General features: G+C 42.3%; 4 protein-coding genes across 6 annotated transcripts; 2 read left to right on the forward strand and 2 right to left on the reverse strand.

Annotated features, from left to right (window-relative positions):
* Positions 1-24: 24 nt before the first annotated feature.
* mbd4 (methyl-CpG binding domain protein 4) lies at positions 25-4,412 on the forward strand. Its single transcript, XM_084366780.1, has 8 exons — positions 25-132; positions 302-626; positions 730-1,439; positions 2,882-2,947; positions 3,117-3,251; positions 3,369-3,518; positions 3,933-4,036; positions 4,128-4,412. Exons 2-8 carry the CDS (start codon positions 451-453, stop codon positions 4,200-4,202), a joined length of 1,416 nt encoding a protein of 471 aa, XP_084222906.1. The 5' UTR covers positions 25-132; positions 302-450; the 3' UTR covers positions 4,203-4,412.
* Positions 4,413-4,498: 86 nt separating this feature from the next.
* Positions 4,499-6,724, forward strand: LOC311265296 (uncharacterized protein). 3 transcript variants are annotated; one of them, XM_084366786.1, is made up of 6 exons: positions 4,499-4,817; positions 4,926-5,062; positions 5,179-5,306; positions 5,419-5,478; positions 5,601-5,790; positions 5,962-6,724. In XM_084366786.1, the coding sequence occupies exons 1-6, from the start codon at positions 4,808-4,810 to the stop codon at positions 6,070-6,072; spliced, it is 636 nt and encodes a 211-aa protein (XP_084222912.1). In that variant the 5' UTR covers positions 4,499-4,807; the 3' UTR covers positions 6,073-6,724. The 3 variants fall into 3 exon arrangements, with proteins under 3 accessions (XP_084222912.1, XP_084222913.1, XP_084222914.1); XM_084366787.1 differs by having other exon boundaries at positions 4,929-5,062; XM_084366788.1 differs by lacking the exon at positions 5,419-5,478.
* Positions 6,725-6,789: 65 nt separating this feature from the next.
* creld1b (cysteine-rich with EGF-like domains 1b) lies at positions 6,790-12,202 on the reverse strand. The gene is made up of 11 exons (XM_084366781.1): positions 11,842-12,202; positions 10,293-10,413; positions 10,115-10,197; positions 9,638-9,748; positions 9,435-9,526; positions 9,134-9,313; positions 8,931-9,026; positions 8,753-8,836; positions 8,490-8,585; positions 8,257-8,397; positions 6,790-8,165 (listed from the first exon to the last, which is right to left on the reverse strand). The coding sequence occupies exons 2-11, from the start codon at positions 10,407-10,409 to the stop codon at positions 7,945-7,947; spliced, it is 1,221 nt and encodes a 406-aa protein (XP_084222907.1). The 5' UTR covers positions 10,410-10,413; positions 11,842-12,202; the 3' UTR covers positions 6,790-7,944.
* A 926-nt stretch (positions 12,203-13,128) lies between these two features.
* Positions 13,129-21,953, reverse strand: LOC311264742 (interleukin-17 receptor C; the record flags this gene model as incomplete). The annotated part of the gene is given in 19 exon segments (XM_084365832.1): positions 13,129-13,561; positions 13,563-14,344; positions 15,244-15,282; positions 15,367-15,462; positions 15,649-15,700; positions 15,800-15,847; positions 16,335-16,567; positions 16,666-16,723; positions 16,819-16,881; positions 16,992-17,122; positions 17,297-17,338; positions 17,424-17,535; positions 17,991-18,103; positions 18,216-18,329; positions 18,527-18,661; positions 18,760-18,787; positions 20,246-20,490; positions 20,603-20,649; positions 21,865-21,953. Coding segments are annotated over 19 exon segments (2,499 nt in total). The 3' UTR covers positions 13,129-13,489.
* Positions 21,954-22,590: the final 637 nt, after the last annotated feature.

A 22,590-nucleotide genomic window follows, 5' to 3' on the forward strand; every position in this document is an offset into this window, starting at 1 on the left:
TTACCCGCTACTTCCTGTATCTCCTTGCACTCCAGTGTTGACATCAGAAAGTAGTCGGGGAAGAAGCGGACAGACATTAGTCACCACATTCATCCTACATGCCTGTAACTAAGGATTTCGACCAGTATTCATGTATGTCTAAAAACCTTTGGCGAAGTCTGTTATATTTTCATTTGCTGGCTTTGCTGCTAATATCAACAACTGGTCATTAAGTTAACATCCATGATGTGTTCTGTAGTGTACCAACCTGCTCTCTGTGATACTGTATGTGACTTTTTTATGTTTGTGTTGTAAATTCAAGGTAAAGATGACGCCGACAGGGAATGGCTGCTGACTTGGGGGTAAAAAGTCAGCTGCTGGACGATTGAGCTGAAGGAAATCAGTGGCTTTCCTGTCTCCACCACGTCTGAATCCACAACTGAGCTTAGAAACAACACTACACTTCTTAAAATGCATCCCACAAGCTGTGGGCTCCAGCTGGAGGCCGGTAGAGACGTAAATAACCAAAGTGGCAAGGACGAGGATGATTCGTGCCACACTTCAACAGTTCCCCCCGGCTGGACCAGAGAGGTGAGGCAGAGGAAAACAGGCAAGACAGCAGGCAAGCTGGACGTGTACATCATAAGGTGACTCAGTGTTTTCTTGTTATTCTCTCTGTATGCATCATGACTAAGTGCATTGCAGGTTGCAGATAGATCAGTGTCTAACTGATCTTTCTTTCGTTTTAAGTCCGCAAGGGCTGAAGTTCCGGTCAAGAGCATCCCTGAACGCTTTCCTCTTAGACAATGAAGAAGGGAACTTGGACATAAAGCTTTTTGATTTCACTGCATCCAAAGGCAGTGATGTCACCACTCCCCCCAAAGTGAAACGCAGGAGAAGAAAGAAAAAGCATGCAGATGGGCAGCAGGAGGATGTGACAGAAGGGCTGGATCCACCTCCAAATAAATCTAAAAGAGCTTCTTCCTCCCTCAGAAGTACTGAAGAAGTGAAAGTGAAGAATTCAAAAGACAGTGACAATATCAATCATGACACTATAAAAGAGGAGATCCCATATGTTATAGAAGTGAAAGCCGCACCTTCAACCTCAGTGGATGATGTCATACTGCAGAAGAGCCCTCAGAGGGTGGGTCAGCTGAGAGAGAAGCTCCTCAGACTGGCACCATCCAGCTCCCAACAAAACGCTTTGACTGTGCACACACACAAACAGGCCGACTCGCAGCCTTCACTCCCGACTCTGAGTGTTGAACCTGCCACTGAGAGCGAGAACGAGGGTGAGGATGAGCAAAGCAGACATGAGATACAGATTCTCAGCAAAGGTGACAACAAGCCTAATTCTGTACTGGAGGCTGTTGCTGACAGTTACCAGCATGTGGAAGAGGAGGTGTTGTTACCTGACATCACTGGCGGGAGCTGCGCACCAGCGAGAGAATCCCAGAATAGTAAGTATGATCTTCACTGTCTGACAACTTGTGAAAGCATCAGTTAAAGTTGGTTTACTCTCAATGTGCTTTTTTTAAACAAATTCTTTCTTTTATTTAGGGCTGCACCTAACAACATCGTTGATTAATCTGCCTGTTATTGTTGAGATAAATCAATTAGTATTTTGGTCAATAAAATGTAAGAAAAAATGTACATCTCATTTTCTCAAAGTCCAAGGTGATGTTTTTTAATTTCCTTGTGTTGTCATTGCAAAAGATGTCAAAGAGTTTTATATAAAACAGAGAGAAAAAATCTGTCTGAAAACAGCGATACCCTGACATTTCTTATGAAAGATTGTTCTCACAATTAATCAATCATCAAAAGAGTTGGTGATTATATTCCTGTTGATTGACTGATCAGTTAGTTGGTTAATGAATGCAGCTTTACTAGTTTGTTCAGTGCAGTACAATTTCAAACCAATTTCACATAATTCACATTAATGTCAGCTGCCTTCACATTTTTCCATTTAGAGACACATAAAATAACAAAGAAACAAAATACATTAAGTGACACAAAGAACCTAACAAAGGGAGTAGAGATATGTTTGAAAAAGAGGGAGGGGATGCAACTGTTGTATGACGCAGGATCAGGTTAATTTTAGCTCATACACTTGATGGTGTTCACCAGTTTGATTTGTAACAAGCAATTTCAGATACCTGCTTCCAGTAGTTACTTAACTTCGGGCATGACCCCGTCATTAAAAAATACAAAAACATTTATTACATACAAAGTGATTAAAAGCCATTAAGTAGCCTCAATATGTGTTTTATTTGTTGGGCCGGTTGTTGAATAGCGACAGACGGGAGCTCTGCAATTAAAATGAAGTCGTGATTTTGTGTTATTTAGTTTTTCATTGAAGTAACTTGGTGTTTACTTTATCTGTTCTTTAACTCCTAATGTAGCCTAGTCTGATTTTGCATCGGTCCAGCAGTTTTCTACAGTAATGGAGAAACTTCCAACACATTTCGTATATTATTAATAATTAACCGATAATCCATTTTTAATGCTGCTGACCATCAATTTAAAAGCTGGCTTAAAATTAGCATCCTCTAGTGGTGTCAGTTGGAAGGATATAGTCACCAACTAGGAACTGCTCACCAGCTGTGGCTCCCTGCATTGACTTCTCCTTCATTTGTAAGGTGGTGTTTTGGTTCGTGGACAGAAATATTTGACCGACATTAGAAATTACTTTTCTATCAAGTCAAGTCAGTTTTATTTATACAGCCAAAAGGCACAATCACATCGCCTCAGTGGGCTTTACAATCTGTAAATCTGTCTTCTATTCTCATTTCTAATTTACAATACTATATAAAAATGCTCTGTTAGACTTGTTGTTTTTTCCCATTCCTATCCCGATGTGACTTTTTTTTCTAATATAAATAAATCATTCCTTTCTGTCTAGAGTCGAAGAGCGTGGAAGACAAACGGAAAACAAGCCCTTATTTCAGCAGGAAAAACCCCAGAGATGGTAATGTTGAAATGGGTTATTTAATCAAGGAAGCAGAGAAAGCTTGTGTATATTTGCATGTGAGACATAAAGTACATCTCGACAGTTCTTAAATAAAAAAATGTGTGTGCTTAAGGAGGCTTGTAAACGATACAGCACTTAGAGAGACTTGTAAATCACATGTGCACAGGCCTCAGCCCACCCAGGAGGAAGGCCTTCAAGAAGTGGACTCCACCTCGCTCTCCCTTCAACCTCGTGCAGGAAACACTTTTCCACGACCCCTGGAAGCTCCTGGTGGCCACCATTTTTCTGAATAAGACAAGTGGTGAGAGCCAGCATTTTACATACACACATCGCATTGCAACAATATTTTACAAACTCAAGCATTGCTAGCTTTTCTCTTTTTTTCTTTTCTTTTCTTTTCTTTTTTTTAATACTCCAGGTAAAATGGCCATACCAGTACTGTGGCAATTCTTTGAGCGTTACCCCTCTGCAGAGGTGACCCGGGAGGCCGACTGGAAGCCCATGTCTGAGCTCATGAAGCCCCTGGGTCTGTATGAGCTCAGAGCCAAAACACTCATCCGCCTCTCAGGTGATTATGCTTGTCAACTGTACGTGATGGATTACATTATCCACTAGGAGTGGGAATCTCAAGGCAGCTCAGGATTTGATTCAGATACTTGTTATTTTTAAACATACTGTATTTGTAATGATCCATCATTAAGATATACCGATGAACTCAATCCAATCAACTTTGCTCATGCTCAGCCGTCCTTATCAAGAAGTAGCGTAAAACGTAAAAACGATGCACATGTTTTACATCCATTACAGCATGGTCTTCCTAAATTGTCCCCCCCCCCACCTCTAGTACTGTATCTGCTTCTGTGTACATGCAGTATATTTGCAGTGTTACTATGTTTTCACTGTAAATTTGTATGGTTTTAGTCAGAATATACGAAGCAATATCAGTGGCCAGAAAGTCCTCTATTTGTTTCGTCCCGTGTAGATGAATATCTGACTAAACAGTGGCGTTACCCCATTGAGCTGCATGGAATTGGGAAGTATGGCAACGACTCCTACAGGATCTTCTGTGTGGGAGAATGGAGACAGGTGAGTGTAATCCAAACTATTTCACTGTCAGTGGATTAAAGTAGTTTTGTAATGATAATTAAAGCCAACTCTGGTCTTCTTTTAATCAAAGGTGACACCTGAAGATCACATGTTAAACAAATACCACGCCTGGCTGTGGGAGAACCACGAAACACTCGGAATCTGAAACACAGAGTTTGAGGAACTGCGAGGAAGATTTGTTTTGGCACAGACGAGAAAATCAGTTAGATAACTGCAGTGTTTATATATATTTTTCTAACAATAATAGTATCATGATGAACTTGTAAAGTTAAACCTGAGTTTCTTTGGAATTATGCAGGGACATGTTCTTCAGAAACTTTTAATTACTGTGTAATAAAATGTATTAAAAGTTGAACTGACTCATGAGTGAATCATTCAGTCAGTCTGACTGGTTTCCTTGTGCCATCTGGAGACATCCTCTGACAGTATCTGGTTAGTCCATTGTCATAGGCCAATAATCTTCTTTTAGAGTGCACTGATGCATGTCAGCAGAGTCCACGCAGCAGCTTTCTTCTGCTTGGGGGTAACCTGATTCCCAAGGCAACTGTTGCCACCGCAAAACACTCAGTGAATGCACAGGCATGTCACAGCTTAATCTCTAACTAGCACCAGCACATTCATTTTTTCTATATTTATATTTGGAGTCACGCTATGATTTACTGCTAATAGAGCTTTAAACGCACTTCAGAAAGTTTCTTTCATAAAGATTGGATTTTTGAGGTGGGCGACCAGAAGAACCTGAACTACATAATGAAACTACGTAAGAAAACAGCTTTGTTTTTTCCATTTTTTTGACTTTCTAAGTGCCACCAGTCAAGCATGTTAAACATGTGCTGTGATTCTGTTTATCTAAATCTCATTACCACAGCAGCTATAGCTCCCACACCAGTGTGTTTTCCATGGAACGCAGCTCCAACTCCTGTCCGGCCGAGTCGCTGCCGGGTGGTCACTCCCATGACGTTTCCCATCATCTCAGACTCTGCCCTGATGTGGAGGAGCAATCAGGTGAGCAGAGAATCACTGACACTCAATTCAATATCTGACTGTTCTCCTGTCTTAATGGAGGATGGTGTTTGTGAGGAAGGAAAAGAAAAAAATACTTGAATACATCTGATCCCTAGAGTATTCCAAGACTGAATCCTTTACATCCACCTTGGGTCCATAAACCCACCGTCAGTCTGGAGACACCAGCTGTTCACCACCACAACCACCAGAGGACACTCATCCTGCAGAGAAGAGAGCATTACAAGTAGGAGTTCCTGACTGAAACCTTATTAGAATTGATTTTTGACTGAGAATTACTGAAGCCACTTCCACCTTAGAGTTTAAAGTAACTGACTTTTAGCTTGTCGATGCATTAGGTGTCATCAAGTGTGGCGAAAACCCTTTTATGGAACCAGCAGTGAGAGAGAAGAGTACAGGTAAGATAATGAATGCTTTTATTTGACCTCTTTTGCTCAAAATAGTCTTTTTTCCAGTAAATCTCTCCTAAAGAAGGAATCCAATGTACTTCTTAAAGTTAATTGGTGACTCTTCTCTGTAGAAAGGAGTTACGGGAGCAGTTAAAGAGGCAGATGGAGGAAAAATGTGCAACCCTGAAGCTGCAGCTGGCCGGGAAGTCGAAGGAAGCAGAGTACGTCTGTGAAGTGGACCGCCTTGTCCTGTCCGGTGACAGAGAGCAAACGATCCAACACCGCAAAGCAATGACGGCCTACAGAGACGAGAACAAGAGGGTATACTCCCACACATGCATTATGTATCCTCTGCTAATGCTTTTGTGTTTGTCCCCCCTTTCTATGGTGTATTGAAAATGCTCCAACATGCTGGCTGCTCTCAGGTTACAATACAGGGAGTGTTTGCGGTTTTTCTCATTGCTGTGTGTGGGTGTGTGTGTGTGTGTGCAGCTAATGGAGCAGAGCTGGAGGGACAGAGCACTAACACGCTCCCAGGAGGCCCTGAAGGAGAGAGAGCTGCTGTGCCTCAACCCCATTAACTGGAGTGGAACACTAAAATAGGGTGAACCTCAACAGCCAGAGTCGGACTCAGGCCTCACTGAAGCACTTTGGCATGTGTGAGTGTCAGGTGAAAATGGGATGCAATATATGTAGTACATGTGATTAGTGCTGTGATAGCCATAGACGGGACCGTTGAGGAATGTCTCCGGAGGATCTTCTGAACTGGGATGAACCACAAGCTCTTCAGTATGAATCTGTAAGAATGCTGCTATATTTCCATTCTTACTTTATAAAGCTTCTGCTGTGGGTTCCTATACAGTGAATTCAAAACCTAAAGCACAAGTTCACACACAAATGAAAATGTAGTCGGTATCTTCTCACTCCCATGCCAACGGAGGTGAAATTTCTTAGTCCACAAAACATTTCTGGAGCTTGACAACAAAACAGCATTGGAGCTTTACATTTTAAAACAAGTCCCCATCTGCTACAGTTGTTCAGGAGAATGCTGCAACGCTGCTTTGCAGTGATGCTCCAGAATGCAATGCAGGGGAACCAGATATGTCAGAGATCATTTCACACTTTCTTCCTCGTTAAAACCTGGTGCCTACATTACCAACGATGCAGTTCTGTTGAGAGCTTCAGGGTGTCAGGGTGGCTAACTTATTGTGCAACAGAAAGTACAAAACCATTTTCCACAAGCTGGAATCTTTTTCCTCATTATGTTTTATGTAAAGAGATTTTCTGACAAAATGAAATTAAAAATTTGAAGAAAAAACATGAGGGGTGACAGACTGTTTATTGTAAAGCAAACATCTATAATGAATAATGACTCTGTGGACAACAAACCAAAGATAAATTCGATGGACGGGTAAGAAGTGATTCTTCGGTGGTTTTCTAACATGATGCTACTATATCTGCTAGAATTACAATTCAACAGATTCTTAAAAAAGCTGCATTGAAAATGCACACATAAAATACACAGAGGAACTTTCAAGAGCAAAATATGATAAACATCTTCCCAATAAATATTGCTTTAAAATAAATGAAAGGCAACAACAAAAAAAAATGGCTTTAATCGTCCACATAAGAGCTGGCATTTATCCAAGCACATTCCCTCACATCCTCATGAAATGGTCATTAGCAATAATGAGCGCGATCCAGCAGCTGTCTTCCATGCCCGAGTTAGACAATAAATTAATACATACAGTGTAGTACCTTACATTTCAAATCCTATTTTCATGCATTATTACTAAAAAGAATCATCCAGTGAGTAAGGAGGTAAAAAGTCATTCTGTGAACATAAATAACCAGTGGATCATAATGGAAATATCCCAGAGTTTCCATGAGTTTTCTTTTTGGGGTGATATACCTAAAATTCCCTTATCAAACCCCATGCCCGATGCAAAAAAGCTCGATGCAGTAACCTGGCACGGCCAAAACTTGCGTACCATTCAGTCAATGGGAAAACCTCTGCCTCGTAGCATTGAGATAATGAAAAACATGATGGAGATGACAACAGGAGGTTTTGATTGTGTGGAAGAAAACGACATCATTTCTTGAGCAACATCGAGGCCAGATGAGACATCCAAATGCATAATAGATTATAACAATCAGTAGTGGTCTTCGTGTCACCCTTTCTCCCAACAAAGTTGAGGTAGGGGAAGTTCAGTTCTCGTACGTCAGTGCAGTGTTGCTTTGTTATTCCTCTTCAAGATTCCCGGCTTCAAAGCCTTCAAGTTCTCCCTTTTTCCTGCATTATCCTATGTATAAACATAGTTGAACCCAAGCCCTTTCAAGTACCTCCCCAACCCCAAATAAATCCCTGAAAAGCCTAGCATTGTAGGGATAGTTTCCTACCCACAGTTGAGTCTTATTCACCCTAACTGGCTGGTATTTCCCAAGGTCCTTTCTCAAGTCGTGGCCCCAGACAGTCTAGCGTCCCTTCAGAAATCCATCCAGCATGTAGTCTCCCTTTTCTGTAAGCCAGTATCCCGCCATAGCAGCCACACCTCCGATGAAAATGGCTGTGAAAACCATGTCACCCTTGGCAGCGAGTGTGGCCAGGGCGCAGATTACAACGCCGAAGAACATCTGCTGCAGCACAAGGACCTCCTCGTCTGTTATGTCGTCGAACAGGCCCTTCTCTGGCCCAGCTGTGAAGGAAGAGGATAAGAAACTTAGCCAACAGCTCTTAGAAGATTTAAAAATGTGTGTGTTTGCTTATTTACGGCTAGGACTACTAACCGGGAGGCTTATTCTCAACACAAATGCTATCTCTTCTAATGAATCCATCAGCACAGTCACAGTGGAAGGAGCCCTCCTCGTTGATGCAAGCCTCATTGAGTCCTGGGCATGCTATTGCACGTTCGTTACATTCATCTATATCTGCACGAGGAAGTAAAATAAAACAGTTTAAAGGAAAATAGGAAGATTAGGCTGTGGCAAAGAAAATCTGTAAATCAGTGGTACATCCTTACCAAGACACTTAGCTCCTTTCAATTTGTAGCCACGTGAACATTTCTTACAGCGTGCAGGACCACTACCCATGCAGCCCACACACGCCTGGTCACAGCCTGGGTACAACGAGGGCAAAGTGGTCAACGTTACATACTCCATACTTACATGTAACTGTAAACCCGCCTTTTATCAGCCAAAAAATAACAGCTGCAGAAAATGTACAAGCTTTTGCAGGCAGAATACAGTATTAGTAAATTTAAACAGCCAGTACAGCAGAGCATACCTCTGCATTCATATGATCCGTCTGTGTTGTGACAGTAGGTGTTAGAAGGACAGCGAGCCAGCTCTGTACCACACTCGTCAATGTCTAGGAGACATACAAGGGCAGTCAAACAACACATCCAGGAGACTGGCACTGAGTCAATGAAATGTGACCACTTGACCTCTAAATCCACACTCACCCACGCACTTGTTGTCATGTAGCATCCAGCCAGGCTTACAGTCGAGGCATTTGTAGTCCTGCGGCCCGGCACATTTCTTACATGAGTGGTAGCAAGCTGCAGAGGGTGACAGACGGGTGAGGAAGACAGTGAGAGGATCAGTTCTGGATGACCTCAAACAGAATTCAATCCGTGTAGAGGGTTGAGACATTTATCTGAGGTACCTGCGCAGGCGCCTGTGCTGTCGTTGGAGCTTTTCTCTCTGAAGTAGCCGTCAGCGCAGCTCTGGCACAGATGGCCCGAGTATCCGGGATCACAGACGCACTCTCCATCTCCGAGGCGAGTCCCCTCGCCCTCGCAGCGTCCCAGGCCTCCACACACACCACCGGGGCCGGATGGACACTCTGTGTTTCACAAAAAGTTAGTTAGTATTGTAGTTTTTTCATATAGTGAAGGAGGTTTGGCATGGTAAGGTTTTCTATACTGATATCAGGGAGCTTGTCTTTATTTGTATGTGTTTCACACCTTTGCAGTCAGGTCCAAAGCGTCCCGGTGGACAGCAGAGCCTCAGCTCCTCTATGCACAGCCACTCAAACAGGTCCGGTGCCTCCTGCTGCCTGCAGGACACACACATCACATCAGCCATGGAGTTAAAACAGGAACCAGGTAATTAATTAAACACAAAACACACCAAGAAGGCGACTACATAGCGCACATATTGCATTTACCTGTGGAACCACCATGTCTCCACTTGGTCCTCTATCTGCTCCAGCAGCTGGTTACATTCAAAATCTGTTTTTTCACAAGCGGCTTCTACGATCTCCAGGAGCCGAGTCTCACTGAAACAAGCGGCAAATTAATTAGAGATGTTAGATCAAAGTAGAGTAAGAGAACAGATGCTGTCCCACCCACACACCCCAAAAGAATAGTGGAGCATTACTCTGGTCCACTGAGAGGTTTAAATCCCCTTAAAATAGATGATCTTATGTAATCATTCACACATTTAAAAAATGGAATAGTTCCAGTGATACGATTTCAAGAAAGACCAAAGCAGGAGTTGGTTGTGTGACAATATTTATATGACAATTCGGATTATCTGTTAGTCCTTTCTTTTTGGTGTTTGTGATCCCAAATATGAACTGAGTGCACAATCCCTGTAGATGAAAACAAAGGGTAGGTTGTCAGTTCGATTAAAACTCTCTTACCTGCGTGCATACTTTGCCAGCTTCTCCTCTTCCCAGGCTGTGTTACCTCCACCAAAGTTCTTGTTGGCTGTTTTCTCCAGGCCCTAAAAAGAGGAAAATCTCAGGTGTCAGGAATACTGGAAAACTTGGCTCGAGATGAAAATCATGACCCGATGGTCCATTAGCTTAACTGCGGTACCTTAATGAAACTCTCTGTGAGTTTTCGGCAGGTCTGGCATGGCGCAGTCTGGACTCTCACCACGGAGAGCTCGGAGAGAAGCACCAGAGCAGGCAGGAATGGCCAGGCCCACCACATGGTCCTTCAGGAAAAAAGAAACAGCAATGTTTGATAAATTAAAAAAATGTTCAGGTTTGAATACATGATGAAGAAGAGCTGGTTATACACACATCACGTAGGTAGGGGTGGGACAATACAAGATTTTATCTGGGATCCCCTTAATAAACACTCACAATAAGTTGATTGTGGTAAGTTTTATTTATTGGGATAATCTTGAATCAATATAATCATGAATAATCTCACAGGAGAAGCTGTCTAGCTGGTGTCCTGATTTATTTTGAATCGTCTAAGCCTGTCACCATGACTTAAGGCATGGCTTACACATTGTAAGTTAAATCTGAAATGCATAAATACGGCAACAAAAAATATGTCTTTCGTTTCCTAACAAAATAAAAGGCTAAAGTGACTCAAGTAAGTTTTAGCTACATTTTTGATGATATGGAGATAATATGAGTATTGCAATTATTACAGGCTAACTGTGACATGACATTTTCATATCATCCCATGCCTACACACAGGTGCAAGACTAAATCGTGAGAATGAAAAGAGGGTAACGCCTGCACACTTACTTCACACCACAGAAGTTAAATCTATATCATGTTTGATCCCACTTAGATCTTCATGAAATCTGACCCGATGAAGATCTAAGTGGGGTCGTAAGATTGTCTCTTCTGTGGTATGGAGTAAGTGTAAGTTTAATTTACAGGTTTTAATACTTGATCATTACTTTCAAGTATGATGAAGCACTCTTATCCTCTTAGAAAAGCCTTGTTTCCCTGGAGACCCTGAGATAGATTGCATTGACTGGATGACATGTGCTTTTACTGCAACAAAGCAATAAAAACATCTGTATAATGTAAAGCAATCCAATCCATAGTCATGCAATATTTATTAGCATGAGGCATGATGCTCAGTAATTACTAGGATTTTCACTCTGTGGTATTTTTAAGCTGTTGTTTTATAGTAGTTAAACTGTATTATGTTGCTGTCCTGTTGTATACTTCACCCTCTGTCACGTCATATGTATATTAATTTCATAAAGATCTAAGTTATTTTCATTATTTAGGTGGATTTAAACAAAGTATCTCCATACAATCATCCAGCAGCTCAATGACCGTTCTTCAAATGTTGTTAAATGAACTCAGTCTTATTGTAAAAGCTTTAAAACACACAGCTCAGCCTGGTTGGGATGCTCTTCTTTCACTGTTAGCTTAGCGGTTAGCTAGCTCAGCATCAGCACCACAAAATTAGCCAACTAGCAGCCGGCTAAGGTCAATAGTTAGCTGCTAGCCCGGGCTAACGTTGTCTATCACAGTCTGCCGATCAGTCCGGTCTATATTAAAGTCTCCTGAACACAGCGACAGCCTCTCCTGCTAACTAACATTAATCGCAGTTATTCGGAAAATTAGCTAGCTAGCCGGAGTGTTTATATTAGCTCTCCTGGTCCTACCTTGTTGAACAGCCACTACGTCCGCTGCACCACTGATGATTGTCGGATTCCCTGCTGGCTCGCACGCTGCAGGCGCAGTTTCACATTTTGGAAAAGCCACTTTCAAAGCTTCGAGTGTGCCATTTGTGTTGGCAAAGCCAAAGCCGGGCTGAATGACTAGCTTAGCAGGCTAATGTTGGTTGTGCTCGGGATGAATCAGTGAGCGGCTTCCAGTTGGTTCTCTGTTGTCCGAGCAGCTGAGCCACACGCACAGGATCAGGATGTGGCACCACCCAAACCCGCTGGGATTTACCTCATCAACCAATCAGTCAGCATCCAATTTCTCGCAGACGGGGCCGTGTGTCAGTGATGTCATATTGACAGTGCGTTTGAAATCACAGGCTGTGTCGCAGCTCTGACTTTGACTGTCCACAATTACAGTTTAGATGCATTTTAAAATGCTGTTCAACAACCTGCATGTAGAAATCCAGAGACAAGACATCCGTGATCAGGAAGGATGACTCAGAATTAATTATATTTAATTAATTTCAATATTTACAATATAAATGAGGTAATAAGACACACTCAGAAATATTTGTTTATTCCCATAACTGAATAAACAAGCTGATCTCAGAGGAAAATAAGCTCCCCTGAACACTGTTTAAAGATAGACAGGTGGCAGGGTCCGCCACATATAAATAAAGTAAAACAGTGTGAAATTGTGTTGTCCTTTAAGGTCAGTTTGTTTATTCAGTCATGAAAACAAAGAGAGTTTGTTTATTTAGTTTATTCAGGCTGATTAAAATGTTTTCCCCAAAAACTACATAGCGCACCTTTAAGTAGATGGGGACTGGTTTTAAAAAAAAAATGGCTCCATACAACTCGTCTGATATAATGCAAGTCTCAAATTGATTTGAAAAGACGTTATCTGCACCCTTGATGCCCCGGTCGAGCTCGTGCACCCACTTCAGACAGGGTGCAGTGAAGATTTAAAATCTCAGGGGCTTGCGGAGACTTAGATTATGCTGGATGAGCCTTACTGACGCATTTAAAGGTTTCCCTCCCCATCTACGTCAGTTGTTTAGAAGAATGCCACAACAATGGTTTGCCATGAAGCTCCAGAAATGTTTTTTCTAATCGACTTTCTCCATTTGTGTACAGATGTAGGCCTACCTCTGGAAACACACATGATCTTCTGCCATGTTTGTAATGAACATCTGGCGACATGAGTCAGACAGATTCTTTATTCAATCCCATTGTAGAATAATAGAAGATAAAAGATAAAACACAGTATAAAATTGACTCGGACAAAGCATTTGAATATACTTGTGTACAAACTCAGGTAAACAAATAGCTTATTTTTGATTCTTCCTTTCTTCATGTCTCTCAGGTCTGTCATATGCAATAAATATGCATGCAGAATATCAAACACAGGTAAATATTTCAAACACACAAACACACACAATTGCTCAGTTTAAAGCTGAGAAACGGCTAAAAAACTGTACCTTTAGAAGTGGTGAGACTTTAATGTTGAGCACTTTTATTTATCTGGAGCAGCAAGAACTGAAGCTATAACAACCCAGCTTTTATTTGAAAAGGTTTCTTATCAACAGCCCCGAGGCCCCAGATGTGTGAACCAGCACATGCAAAAGCTTCAAACGGAGTCAACTCATTGCCGGCTCGTCATCCCAAAACGGACGCTTGTCCTCCTGCAATCAGACCCATTCCACTTCACTGACCTTAGTGCTTGAGTCGGGGCTGGACGGAGGCGTAACGAGACATGGCTGTAAGGGCACCGTTTCCCCCGAGTCTTCAGCTCCAACCCCAACACAACTCTGAGACACTCCTGCCAGGCGTAACACAGAAGTCCCTGCTGTGAACCCTGACAGCCCTCGTGCCAGAGCTCGGGATGCCATCCTGAGCCCCCCTGCCCTTTTCCGTCTGGCTGACGCTGTAGCCATTTGCCGAGCCCCAGCCAGTTCAGTCAGAAAACCCAGGCTCTGGGAGGGGAGGCTGTAAAGGTGAAGGCCGCGGAAAAGTTCTGGCAGTGGCCGGAAACCCCCCGGAGGCTCAGGTGGAAGTGATTCAAACTGCACCAACATAAACCGCTCACCAGCGCGGCCCTGTAAATAGTCTGCTAGGATGCAGCTAAATGAAGCAGTAAAAACGTCGACACACTGAGAAGAGGCAGTGAGGCTTCCTGCCTCCTCTTCCTCAGTGTCTGCTTTTCTTCCCCTGGGAGTGTTTCTCTCCCAGCTCCGAGCTCCCCACTCTTCAGCCCTTATCCAGGCGGCCTTGGTAAGGACCAGCACCACTTTGCCCCCCTGCTTTTGCAGTCGGTTGAGTCTCGAGTGGAGCCAAGGCACAGGGCCCAGGACGCTGAGCTCCGACCTGCTCCACAGGTCTACGGACACGCTGAAGCCCAGGGCCTGGAGGGTCGAGCCCAGGTGACATATCAGCTCCGGCAACGCCTGGTCGTCATCAGGTGGGTACAGCAGCACCACATGACCCCCACCCACAGCACCTGAAACCGAGAAGAAATGAAAGTTTGAAAGATAGTTTTAGAAATACTCTTGTTTGCTTGATTATGTCTGTTGGTTTAATATGAAGCTACAGCCAGGAAACACATAGCTTAGCTTGGCTTTGCACAAAAACTAGAAACAAATGGAAACTGCTAGCATGGAGCCATTCAACAGTTACAAAATCTGGCAGAAGTGTTTTCCAAAAACAAAGGACTTCCTTTAAGTAGATTCAAACTATGAGATAGGATAAGAGATTTGTTTTCCCCCTTCTGTTGTGAAGAATGAGCCAAAACAGCATTTACAGTAGCTAGCTACTAACACAAGCGAATACAGAATATAAATGAGATTACAGGAAAAAAGAGTAAGACATGCAAGTAAAAATTGCAATCTCTAATGTTCTGTTAACAATGAGGGGATGTGAAAAATAGCAGTTGTCCATAGACCATAACTACATGGCAGCCATTTTTGTCTTGACATCACGCTCAGGGTGGGAAGCGAAAGTTGCATAAACGTATGTGACAAATGATTATCAACTGAAGAAAGACAGTGGATAGTGAAAATCTGGAGAGACATCGAGCCATATTTCAAAGTACAACAACATAATTGATAACCCATTGGCTAACGTTAGCATTCAACCACTTAGCTAACATTACCGTTTGATTACGTTTATTTTGTTTCACTTCCGGGCTTAAATAAATGCATCCAAGATGTGCGTTGATATTTTAGATTTACATAACGTAAAGCCTTCCTTATCATATATGAAATGGTAATGTTAACTAGGAAGTGGTTGAATGCTAACGTTAGCTGTTGACATAAACAGTTAATACTTTTTTGATTCCCTGTATTTAGGGGAAAATGGCCACCGTGTGAAAATGGTCTATTATTAAATAGTCAGGTTTACCTTTAACATCATCGTCTTTCAACCATCTCCACACGTAGCCTGAAGGGAAAAACAGAAGCACACGTTAAGGTATTTTTGCTAAGGTGCTCTTAATATTCGATGACTTACAAATAGAAAACTGACCTTTCAGGACCCCTTGTACGAAATAGGCTCCCAGTACGATCAAACACACAAGCAGTAATCCGATGAGAAGTGGCAAGCTCCATCTCCATCGAGACGCTGAAGAATAAATTGATTATTAAGTAAAAACGTCACGGCCACTGCTGACGTTACATAACAACGATAAGTGCACAGTGAATTGCTTATCTGCCACCTCGTTATGAAAAAATGTAGCTTGTTCTAGCCGATAAGAGTTAAACATTAAACACACTTAACCCGGATCTCGTCAATAATTAGTAGTCTTACTTGCAAATGGACAGTGGGGCTCTAGGTATGACTCCATCCCCTTTATCTTGATCTATAAAATGAGTGCAAGGGTTAAGATTAGCACAGTTACTGTAGGAGGCAGTGGAATATTTTCACAAATATAAGTATAAGATTATATTGAACATGTCACCTGAACACAAAGCAGAGGATGTGACGACACATTGAACTCTCCTGTTTTCTGGAAGTAAATTATGAAATGAAGCAGTGTCAGCAAAATGTTTAAATTATCATGAGTAAAAGTACCTGTAGGCAGAAGAGCGGTTATTATGTGTACGTACGTTGTACTTTTACATTTAAAATATTATTAGATTATTGTTACTGATGCATTCACATGTAAGCAGTATTTTAATTTTGTACGTGGTCAAGGGAGAGCCAAGTTTAAAGGATAGGTTCAGCCCAAAATTAAATTTCAGGGATTATCTACTTACCTCCATATACAACATAAATAAATAAAATAAATGTAATTTTTAAAACAAGTCCCCATCTACTTATGTTGTTACAGAGAGTGCTGCAATGCTGTTTTGCTGTGAAGCTCCAGAAATATTTTTTGTCTGACAAAACTTGACTTAACTTTCCATCTGCATTAGGCTGAGTAGATAATGACTGAATTTTCATTTTTGGGGTGAACTTCTCCTTTAAGTAAAGTAGTACAGCAAGTTTTTTACCCAATGTCCATTGCGTGTTGCGCTCCAGCCGGCTTGCACGTGGTTGTCGAGCCTCTGTCTGGAGCCCGTCACCTCTTCGCACTGGCCTCCTGCCAGGTCTTTCTTGCACAGCCACACCTCCGCCTCCAGTCTGCAGGGGGCAGTCACATTCCAGCTCAGCCCCGTACCACCGCCTCTCATCTGACAGTCTGCCACAGATACGGACACGTTGTGTTGCATTCTTTCCAAGGCGTCTAAAAACATCAAACAAAAAAACATTGCTTGTTGTGAAATCTTTTTTTCCATGACACTTTTATCTTGCTCTCAGTTTGACCTCTGAACTCCGTTTTACCTTTTTGGTGTTTGAAAGGGCAGGTTTCTATTCGAAGCGGCTTTTCCTTCCACCACACCTGCAAACAGAGGTTTTAAATCCCATTTTTCATTTACAAAGTTTTACAGATTTTCTTTTCTTGTCAGTTATAATTAAAAAAAAAACATCAGCTACCTGAAAGCACAGGCATGGTGCAACAAAGTTTGAAGGAATGACCATTTCTCTTCTGCCTTTGGGCTGCAATGGTAAAAAAAAGCAAATAAAAGTTAAAAAGCTATACGCAGACAATATGGATTTTTTTCTTTACTAACATGGTGAAATGATACAATAGTTGAGCACTGACTGACCCACACGAGAAGCTCTCCAGGCATTTCATTCCAAACCATCTGGCACATAATTTCATCTTGTCTGGCATCAGCGTTTTCCAGCTGGAGGACGACGTTTCTCTTGTGATCAGTGACAGCTCGGAGTCTTGGGGCTGAGACAAAGACACATCACTCATAAATTCTAGCTAAGATGCATCACTCCATAAGTATGTACAGCTGTTTATGTTGGCGCTGCCTTGTTCATGCACCCCCGCATGCACACAATGGATGCTGAGCTAGATAAACAGGAAAAAGCAGAGCACACCTGACACTCTTCCATCACATACCATCGCATTCCTTCACTGTCCCCTCGCCGCTGATGGAGCAAACTGTAAAAGGTCAAGTGGATGTTCGGTGAGATTTGCAGTCGGTAGTTCAGCACGTCTTTGCTTACATTGCAGCACTTAACCTCACCTTCGTTTAAAGATGGGACTGTAATATTTTCAACGATGTGAGCTCCGTCTGAATGTCCGTCAACGTGGACCACAACGGGACTGCCGAACGTCGCCTTTTCTGTCAACAGAAGCTGCATTTGCAGGAATTATAAGTATTTAAATAGGTTAAGTAGCAGAAATATTGGGGACACAGTCTTTGAACAATTCAATAAGATTGAGTGCAACATAGTTCCCCTTTTTCCACCAACGTGGAACCGGTTCTGTACTACTCGGTGCACCTAATGTCATAACTTTTTGAAGCTTTTCCAACTTCTAATTGTTTCTGAACCTAAAGATTTAGTTCCCAGCTCCTGGTTTAATCTGAACAATCTGCTGTATTTCATGAGCTCTTAACAATATAACAATATCCGTCCATATAAATGCAGTGGGGTACAATATTTCCCTCTGTAGTGGGGCAGAAGTACAATGTAACATAAAATGGATATACAGCAGGGTAAATCTACTTCCCACCACTTGAGACTAGTTAATTAATCAACAACAGAAACTGCACGAGGGCATTCCATCAGCCCTGTATAATGTTTGTTACCTTGTGTGTGGGCTGTCGAGAAGGTTGGACGAAACCGGAGTAGCTCGATCTAAACTGGAGCGTCTTGCAAAATTCATTGGAGCCGGGGGAGCTGAGACACACTTTCACTAAACCTGTAACGCAGAAAAGAAGAAGAAGAAGAAGAAGAAGAAGAAGAGGATTAAATCGTTTGATTAGAATGAAAAAAGTATACTATAGTCTGCATTCTGGGTTTTGCTCCTCTACCTTTTGGCTCAGAAGGCACAAACTGACCGCTTCCTACATTCGTGCTTGATTCAGCTTCCTCTTCATCATTATGGTCCCCAGACTCCTCAGAAACCTGCTTTACATTATCCACTTCTGCAACAACACGTGTCATACAACAGCAGTCAGTGTACACTACAGTGGAGAACAATTGTTTTAGAAGCAGCTCACTGATTGACAAGCTATGATGAGTATACAGGAAGCATTGACAAAAGCGACAACATTTACTGTCAGAAGGAAGGAGCATGATGCCTCACCTCAGCTGACATTATAAAAATATTTGACATACAAACCATAAAACGTGATAATGATTTGCAGGCATGGTTCACATTCCCGACTGGCCGAGCAGCACAGAATCGCTTTGAGCTGCACATGTGTAACGTTCACTGTGTCGTCAGGATCGGGCAGGGCAGCGGTGTACAGAGAGGCTGTGGAGAGAGAAGACAGTGTTTCTGCTCTGAGATGAACCGCAGACTGACACACTCTGGTGTGAGGTTATTACACTGATGATTTAGCGTGTAGTTACCCGAGCTCACGTGGCAATCAGTCAAACCCTGAAGAAAGAAAAGGATGAGAATTGAATGGCAACAATCCCACTCATCTATAATGAAACACACTTCCTGCCCACAGTACCACAAGTTAACATCCTCGTAATTAAAATTGCTCACGATGAAGGTTATTCTTTAAAGTTGAATACAGAAACGGATGCAGCGAGGAGCTTCAGGAGATGTTACAATAATCCGAATCAAATTTTTATATTAGTATGGCAGACGTGGGGTGAATGTTTTGCCAACGTTTTCCTTTGATGCCAAAATGTTTTGCCTATTGTAAGATGGGTATGTGTGATAAACTGTAGCTTCAGTGGAAAATATTTGTTTTCTTTTTCGGGTAAATGCCTAACGACTCTTGTTCAACTATCTATAGAATGAGATCCATTTTTACCTCCAATAAGGAAGTTATGTTCGTTGGTGGTTGCTACGTCAGCAGGATTACACAAAAACTACGGGACAGATTTCCAAAACAAACTTGCATGGAGGATGGGTCTCTGCCCAGACTTGTGGTGCAGATCCGGATTAAGGGATTTCTTTCTATAATGTTTCAATGATTCTGTAACATTGTGGGACTGTTGGGCCTTGGCAGAGGGAGGCTATTCGCTTTGCTCAGAGCCATTCTGGTTGTAATGTATTTTTATTTCTATGGGTTTTAGACCGTTTACTGGACAAAAGAAGCTTTTTGAAGACGTCACTTTGGGCTCTGGGAAATTTTAATGAGCATTTTTCACATTTTTTCTCCACATTGTCCAGCCCTAATAAGGTGGCAAATTAAAAGAAAAAGAGTATTTAGTTTAGCATTTCAGCAGGAATCACATCTGCATTTAGACACTGAATGGGAACGACATCTGTTTTGGATCGTGTGAGACATCCCTTCGCTTTCGTGATGAAAATGATCCCATAATTCTTACATAATATATAATTATATAGCACTCATGTTACACTGAGAGTTGTTACTGTATCCCTCGGCACCACAAACCGCAACCTCCAAAATCAGAGTCAACAAATGACTCAACACACACACACACACACTTTTAAAATCCCTTGTTGTAATAGTTAATCTTGTCTGCAGTTGTAAAGTTTTGATTGTCACATGTGCAGCTACTCCACATAAACCGACACTGTGTTGTTTTCTTTTTCTTCCCCTTGATTCACTTCTCTGGAAACACTTAAAGCCTCGTTGGAAATGGAGCAGTGCAGTAAGGTGTCATGCTCAGGCACATTAGTTAATAAGTAATGGACAATAAACTCACACACTCTCTCTCGCTCCTCTCACCCAACACATGAAGCTTACACATTACATTTTGTTATTTTTTCACAGACAACACCATAATGAAAGTTTGTAGCACCCTTCATCTACCACAGTCCACATGGATCACTTAAAAACAGACATCCCCCCCTTGCTACAGCCTGGTTTCATCCCTCTTAAGCTCTTAAACACGCATCACGCTGACTTGTTACCTCGCTGCAGGTGAGCTCAGGTGCGCGTAGGTCCACCATTTCAAGCGCTCTTGCGGACACGGACGGCCAGAGGCGCAGCAGCGGTGACAGCAGCAGCGGCAGCAGCAGAGAGACATGTGGCCCCTGGAGGAGCGCCGGAGCCATTTCTTGGAAAGCGCCTCCGCGCCCGGCGCAGCTCACACGACTCCTGCTCCGCGGGGGGCGTCCCCTCATCCGACCCACACAGAGCGAAAGCCCGTTGCACTCTGATACCGCCAACAGCACAGCAGCATGACAGAGAGGTTTCCTCGGAAAAACCACAAACTGAATGGTGGTTTGTTGTCCTGTCGTGTTTTTGACACTCCTTCTGTCTCACACCTTCTTCTCGGGAAACCGACAGCTCAGGGGCGATGGGCGTGTCACACCTGGATAGAGGAGACCTGACACACTCTCCACATGTTTCCGTTTCTCGGGTCGTTAATCATTTAATGGGATTTAGGTAATAAATCACGAATCTATGAAGCAATTATGTAAAAGGTTTAGTGGAATGAAGATCTTCTGGGTTTCTAGAGAAGTATGGACAGACTTCCCAGCATGCATTCTTTGAAAGTAAAAAAAAACTTCTGAGAATTTTACTTTTCATCGTTTGAGGAGAGCCTGTGAGATATTAATATGCAGTGTGACTGTAATAGCCTACATCTGAAGATAAGGCATGGTGGGTTGTTTTCACAGTGATAATCATGATAAAGAATAGTGTTGAATTCAGTCTCTTCCCCCTCACAGTTTCAATCGTGGAGGGTCTCTTTCAACTGGTTTAACATGGATATAATGCAGAAACAAAATGGTGTCAGCCTGAAGTTATAAAGCTGACATGTAAAGATAAAAACACTGACTGAAATCAGTCAGGTAGACTTGATATTTTAGGCAGAATGAAGTGAGTTTTTCATTTTTGGGAGTACAGTAAAATGACAGAATAACCTAGGAACTGAATTGTTATTAAAGGGGAATTCCACAATCTTTAAAAGGTGGCCTTTACTTACATGTTTTGGTCTGAGAATGATTCATGCTTACCAAAAGTTTTCAAATCGGTGTGGTAGATCAGCTCAGCTGCGTTGGCTGCAACGTGATCCATGGGAACAACTCCGAATGTCAAAGTCGTGTCCACAAAAAGTGTTTGTTTTTGCCTTTGACAGGCTGACGTTGTTATTTCAAAGTGTCTGATGACATTGCAAGATGACTCCTCTTACGGAAATAGACCTTTTATTGAATACTAAGTTCTGTTTTGCTACCAGAAACACACGTCTTGCTCAAGGAGAAGTTTTGCTCAGAAACCTGGCAAGAGGTGAGTTGTTGCAGGAAGACGATGGAGGGAATGTGAGTCAGTGGCAATATACTTGAGGCAAAAGCTGCAACCACTAACCTGAGGAGATTTCAGAGTGAGACTTGTGTTTCTGGTTAAAAAAATGATCTTACTGCACAACTAACTGGTCTGTATCTGAAGGAATCGTGTCCTCGGTTAAGTCCTGGAAAAACCTCAGCCTGTCAAAGGCAATGACTTTTAGTTTAACAGCTGAAGCGACTGGCGCAGTTTGGATCAGGTGGACTGAATCCAAACCTTTTGCTGAGAAGCAATTACTTACTGTACACACCCTGACATGGCTCGGGTGTGAAAGCAGCAGGATTCCTCTTTAAAAGACGCTCTGGGATTGTAGGGCGGGTTGGCCGCCATCCCAACTGACAAACTGGGAGTGAGACTCAAAAAACTTTTTTTGTTTGTTTGTTTTTAAAAAAATAGGACTTTTAAGTTGTTCACTAATATATTTAAGGACAGCTGAATAGATAACAAGTTTAACTTTTTTAAGGGAAACATAAATATGTTTACAGTCAACAACAATAAACAGCCATGCCTAAGGTATGATGGTTTGGCAGATGAAGCAGACTGTTGCCAGATATGACAACAACAAAAACTGTTCCTTGTAATAAGCCCATCAGATAAGATTAAATGTTTACCCGCTCGTCTGACAACACTGGGCTTTGTCATGGATCATCACTGTGTACAACATACAGGCTTTAATGTCTTTCTTTTGAAGCCTGTAACTGGAACTCTTACACCCAGAGTAATGTAACGTGGTTCAGCTTCAAATAGCCGTTAATAAGCACACACTTGGCTGCGAGCAATTGGTTTCAGGATCGCCCCATTAACTCTAAAGCCTCTTTTCAACGAGTTGTTAAACAGAGGCAGTCATTTGAATACTTTCGGTTGGAGTGCTCAAGTTTAATCATTAACCTCAAGTGAGCGGGTCAGTTAAGTCCACTGCTGTAGATTATAATTGGTACTCTTGCTTATCTGCTGTACATGAAGGAGC

The sequence above is a fragment of the Pagrus pagrus genome (assembly GCF_965226575.1).
Source record: "Pagrus pagrus genome assembly, chromosome: 11".
NCBI lineage: Eukaryota > Metazoa > Chordata > Actinopteri > Spariformes > Sparidae > Pagrus > Pagrus pagrus.

Coding starts and splice junctions, on each gene's coding strand:
- LOC311265296 (XM_084366786.1), top strand. Junction 5,063..5,178: donor TGATGTGGAGGAGCAATCAG/GTGAGCAGAGAA, acceptor TCTGATCCCTAG/AGTATTCCAAGACTGAATCC. Junction 5,479..5,600: donor AGTGAGAGAGAAGAGTACAG/GTAAGATAATGA, acceptor TCTTCTCTGTAG/AAAGGAGTTACGGGAGCAGT.
- creld1b (XM_084366781.1), bottom strand. CDS start 10,409: ATGTGGTGGGCCTGGCCATTCCTGCCTGCTCTGGTGCTTCTCTCCGAG. Junction 9,027..9,133: donor CAGCACAGGCGCCTGCGCAG/GTACCTCAGATA, acceptor CACCCTCTGCAG/CTTGCTACCACTCATGTAAG. Junction 8,837..8,930: donor ACATGACAACAAGTGCGTGG/GTGAGTGTGGAT, acceptor TATGTCTCCTAG/ACATTGACGAGTGTGGTACA.
- mbd4 (XM_084366780.1), top strand. CDS start 451: ATGCATCCCACAAGCTGTGGGCTCCAGCTGGAGGCCGGTAGAGACGTA. Junction 627..729: donor CTGGACGTGTACATCATAAG/GTGACTCAGTGT, acceptor TTTCGTTTTAAG/TCCGCAAGGGCTGAAGTTCC. Junction 3,519..3,932: donor AACACTCATCCGCCTCTCAG/GTGATTATGCTT, acceptor CGTCCCGTGTAG/ATGAATATCTGACTAAACAG.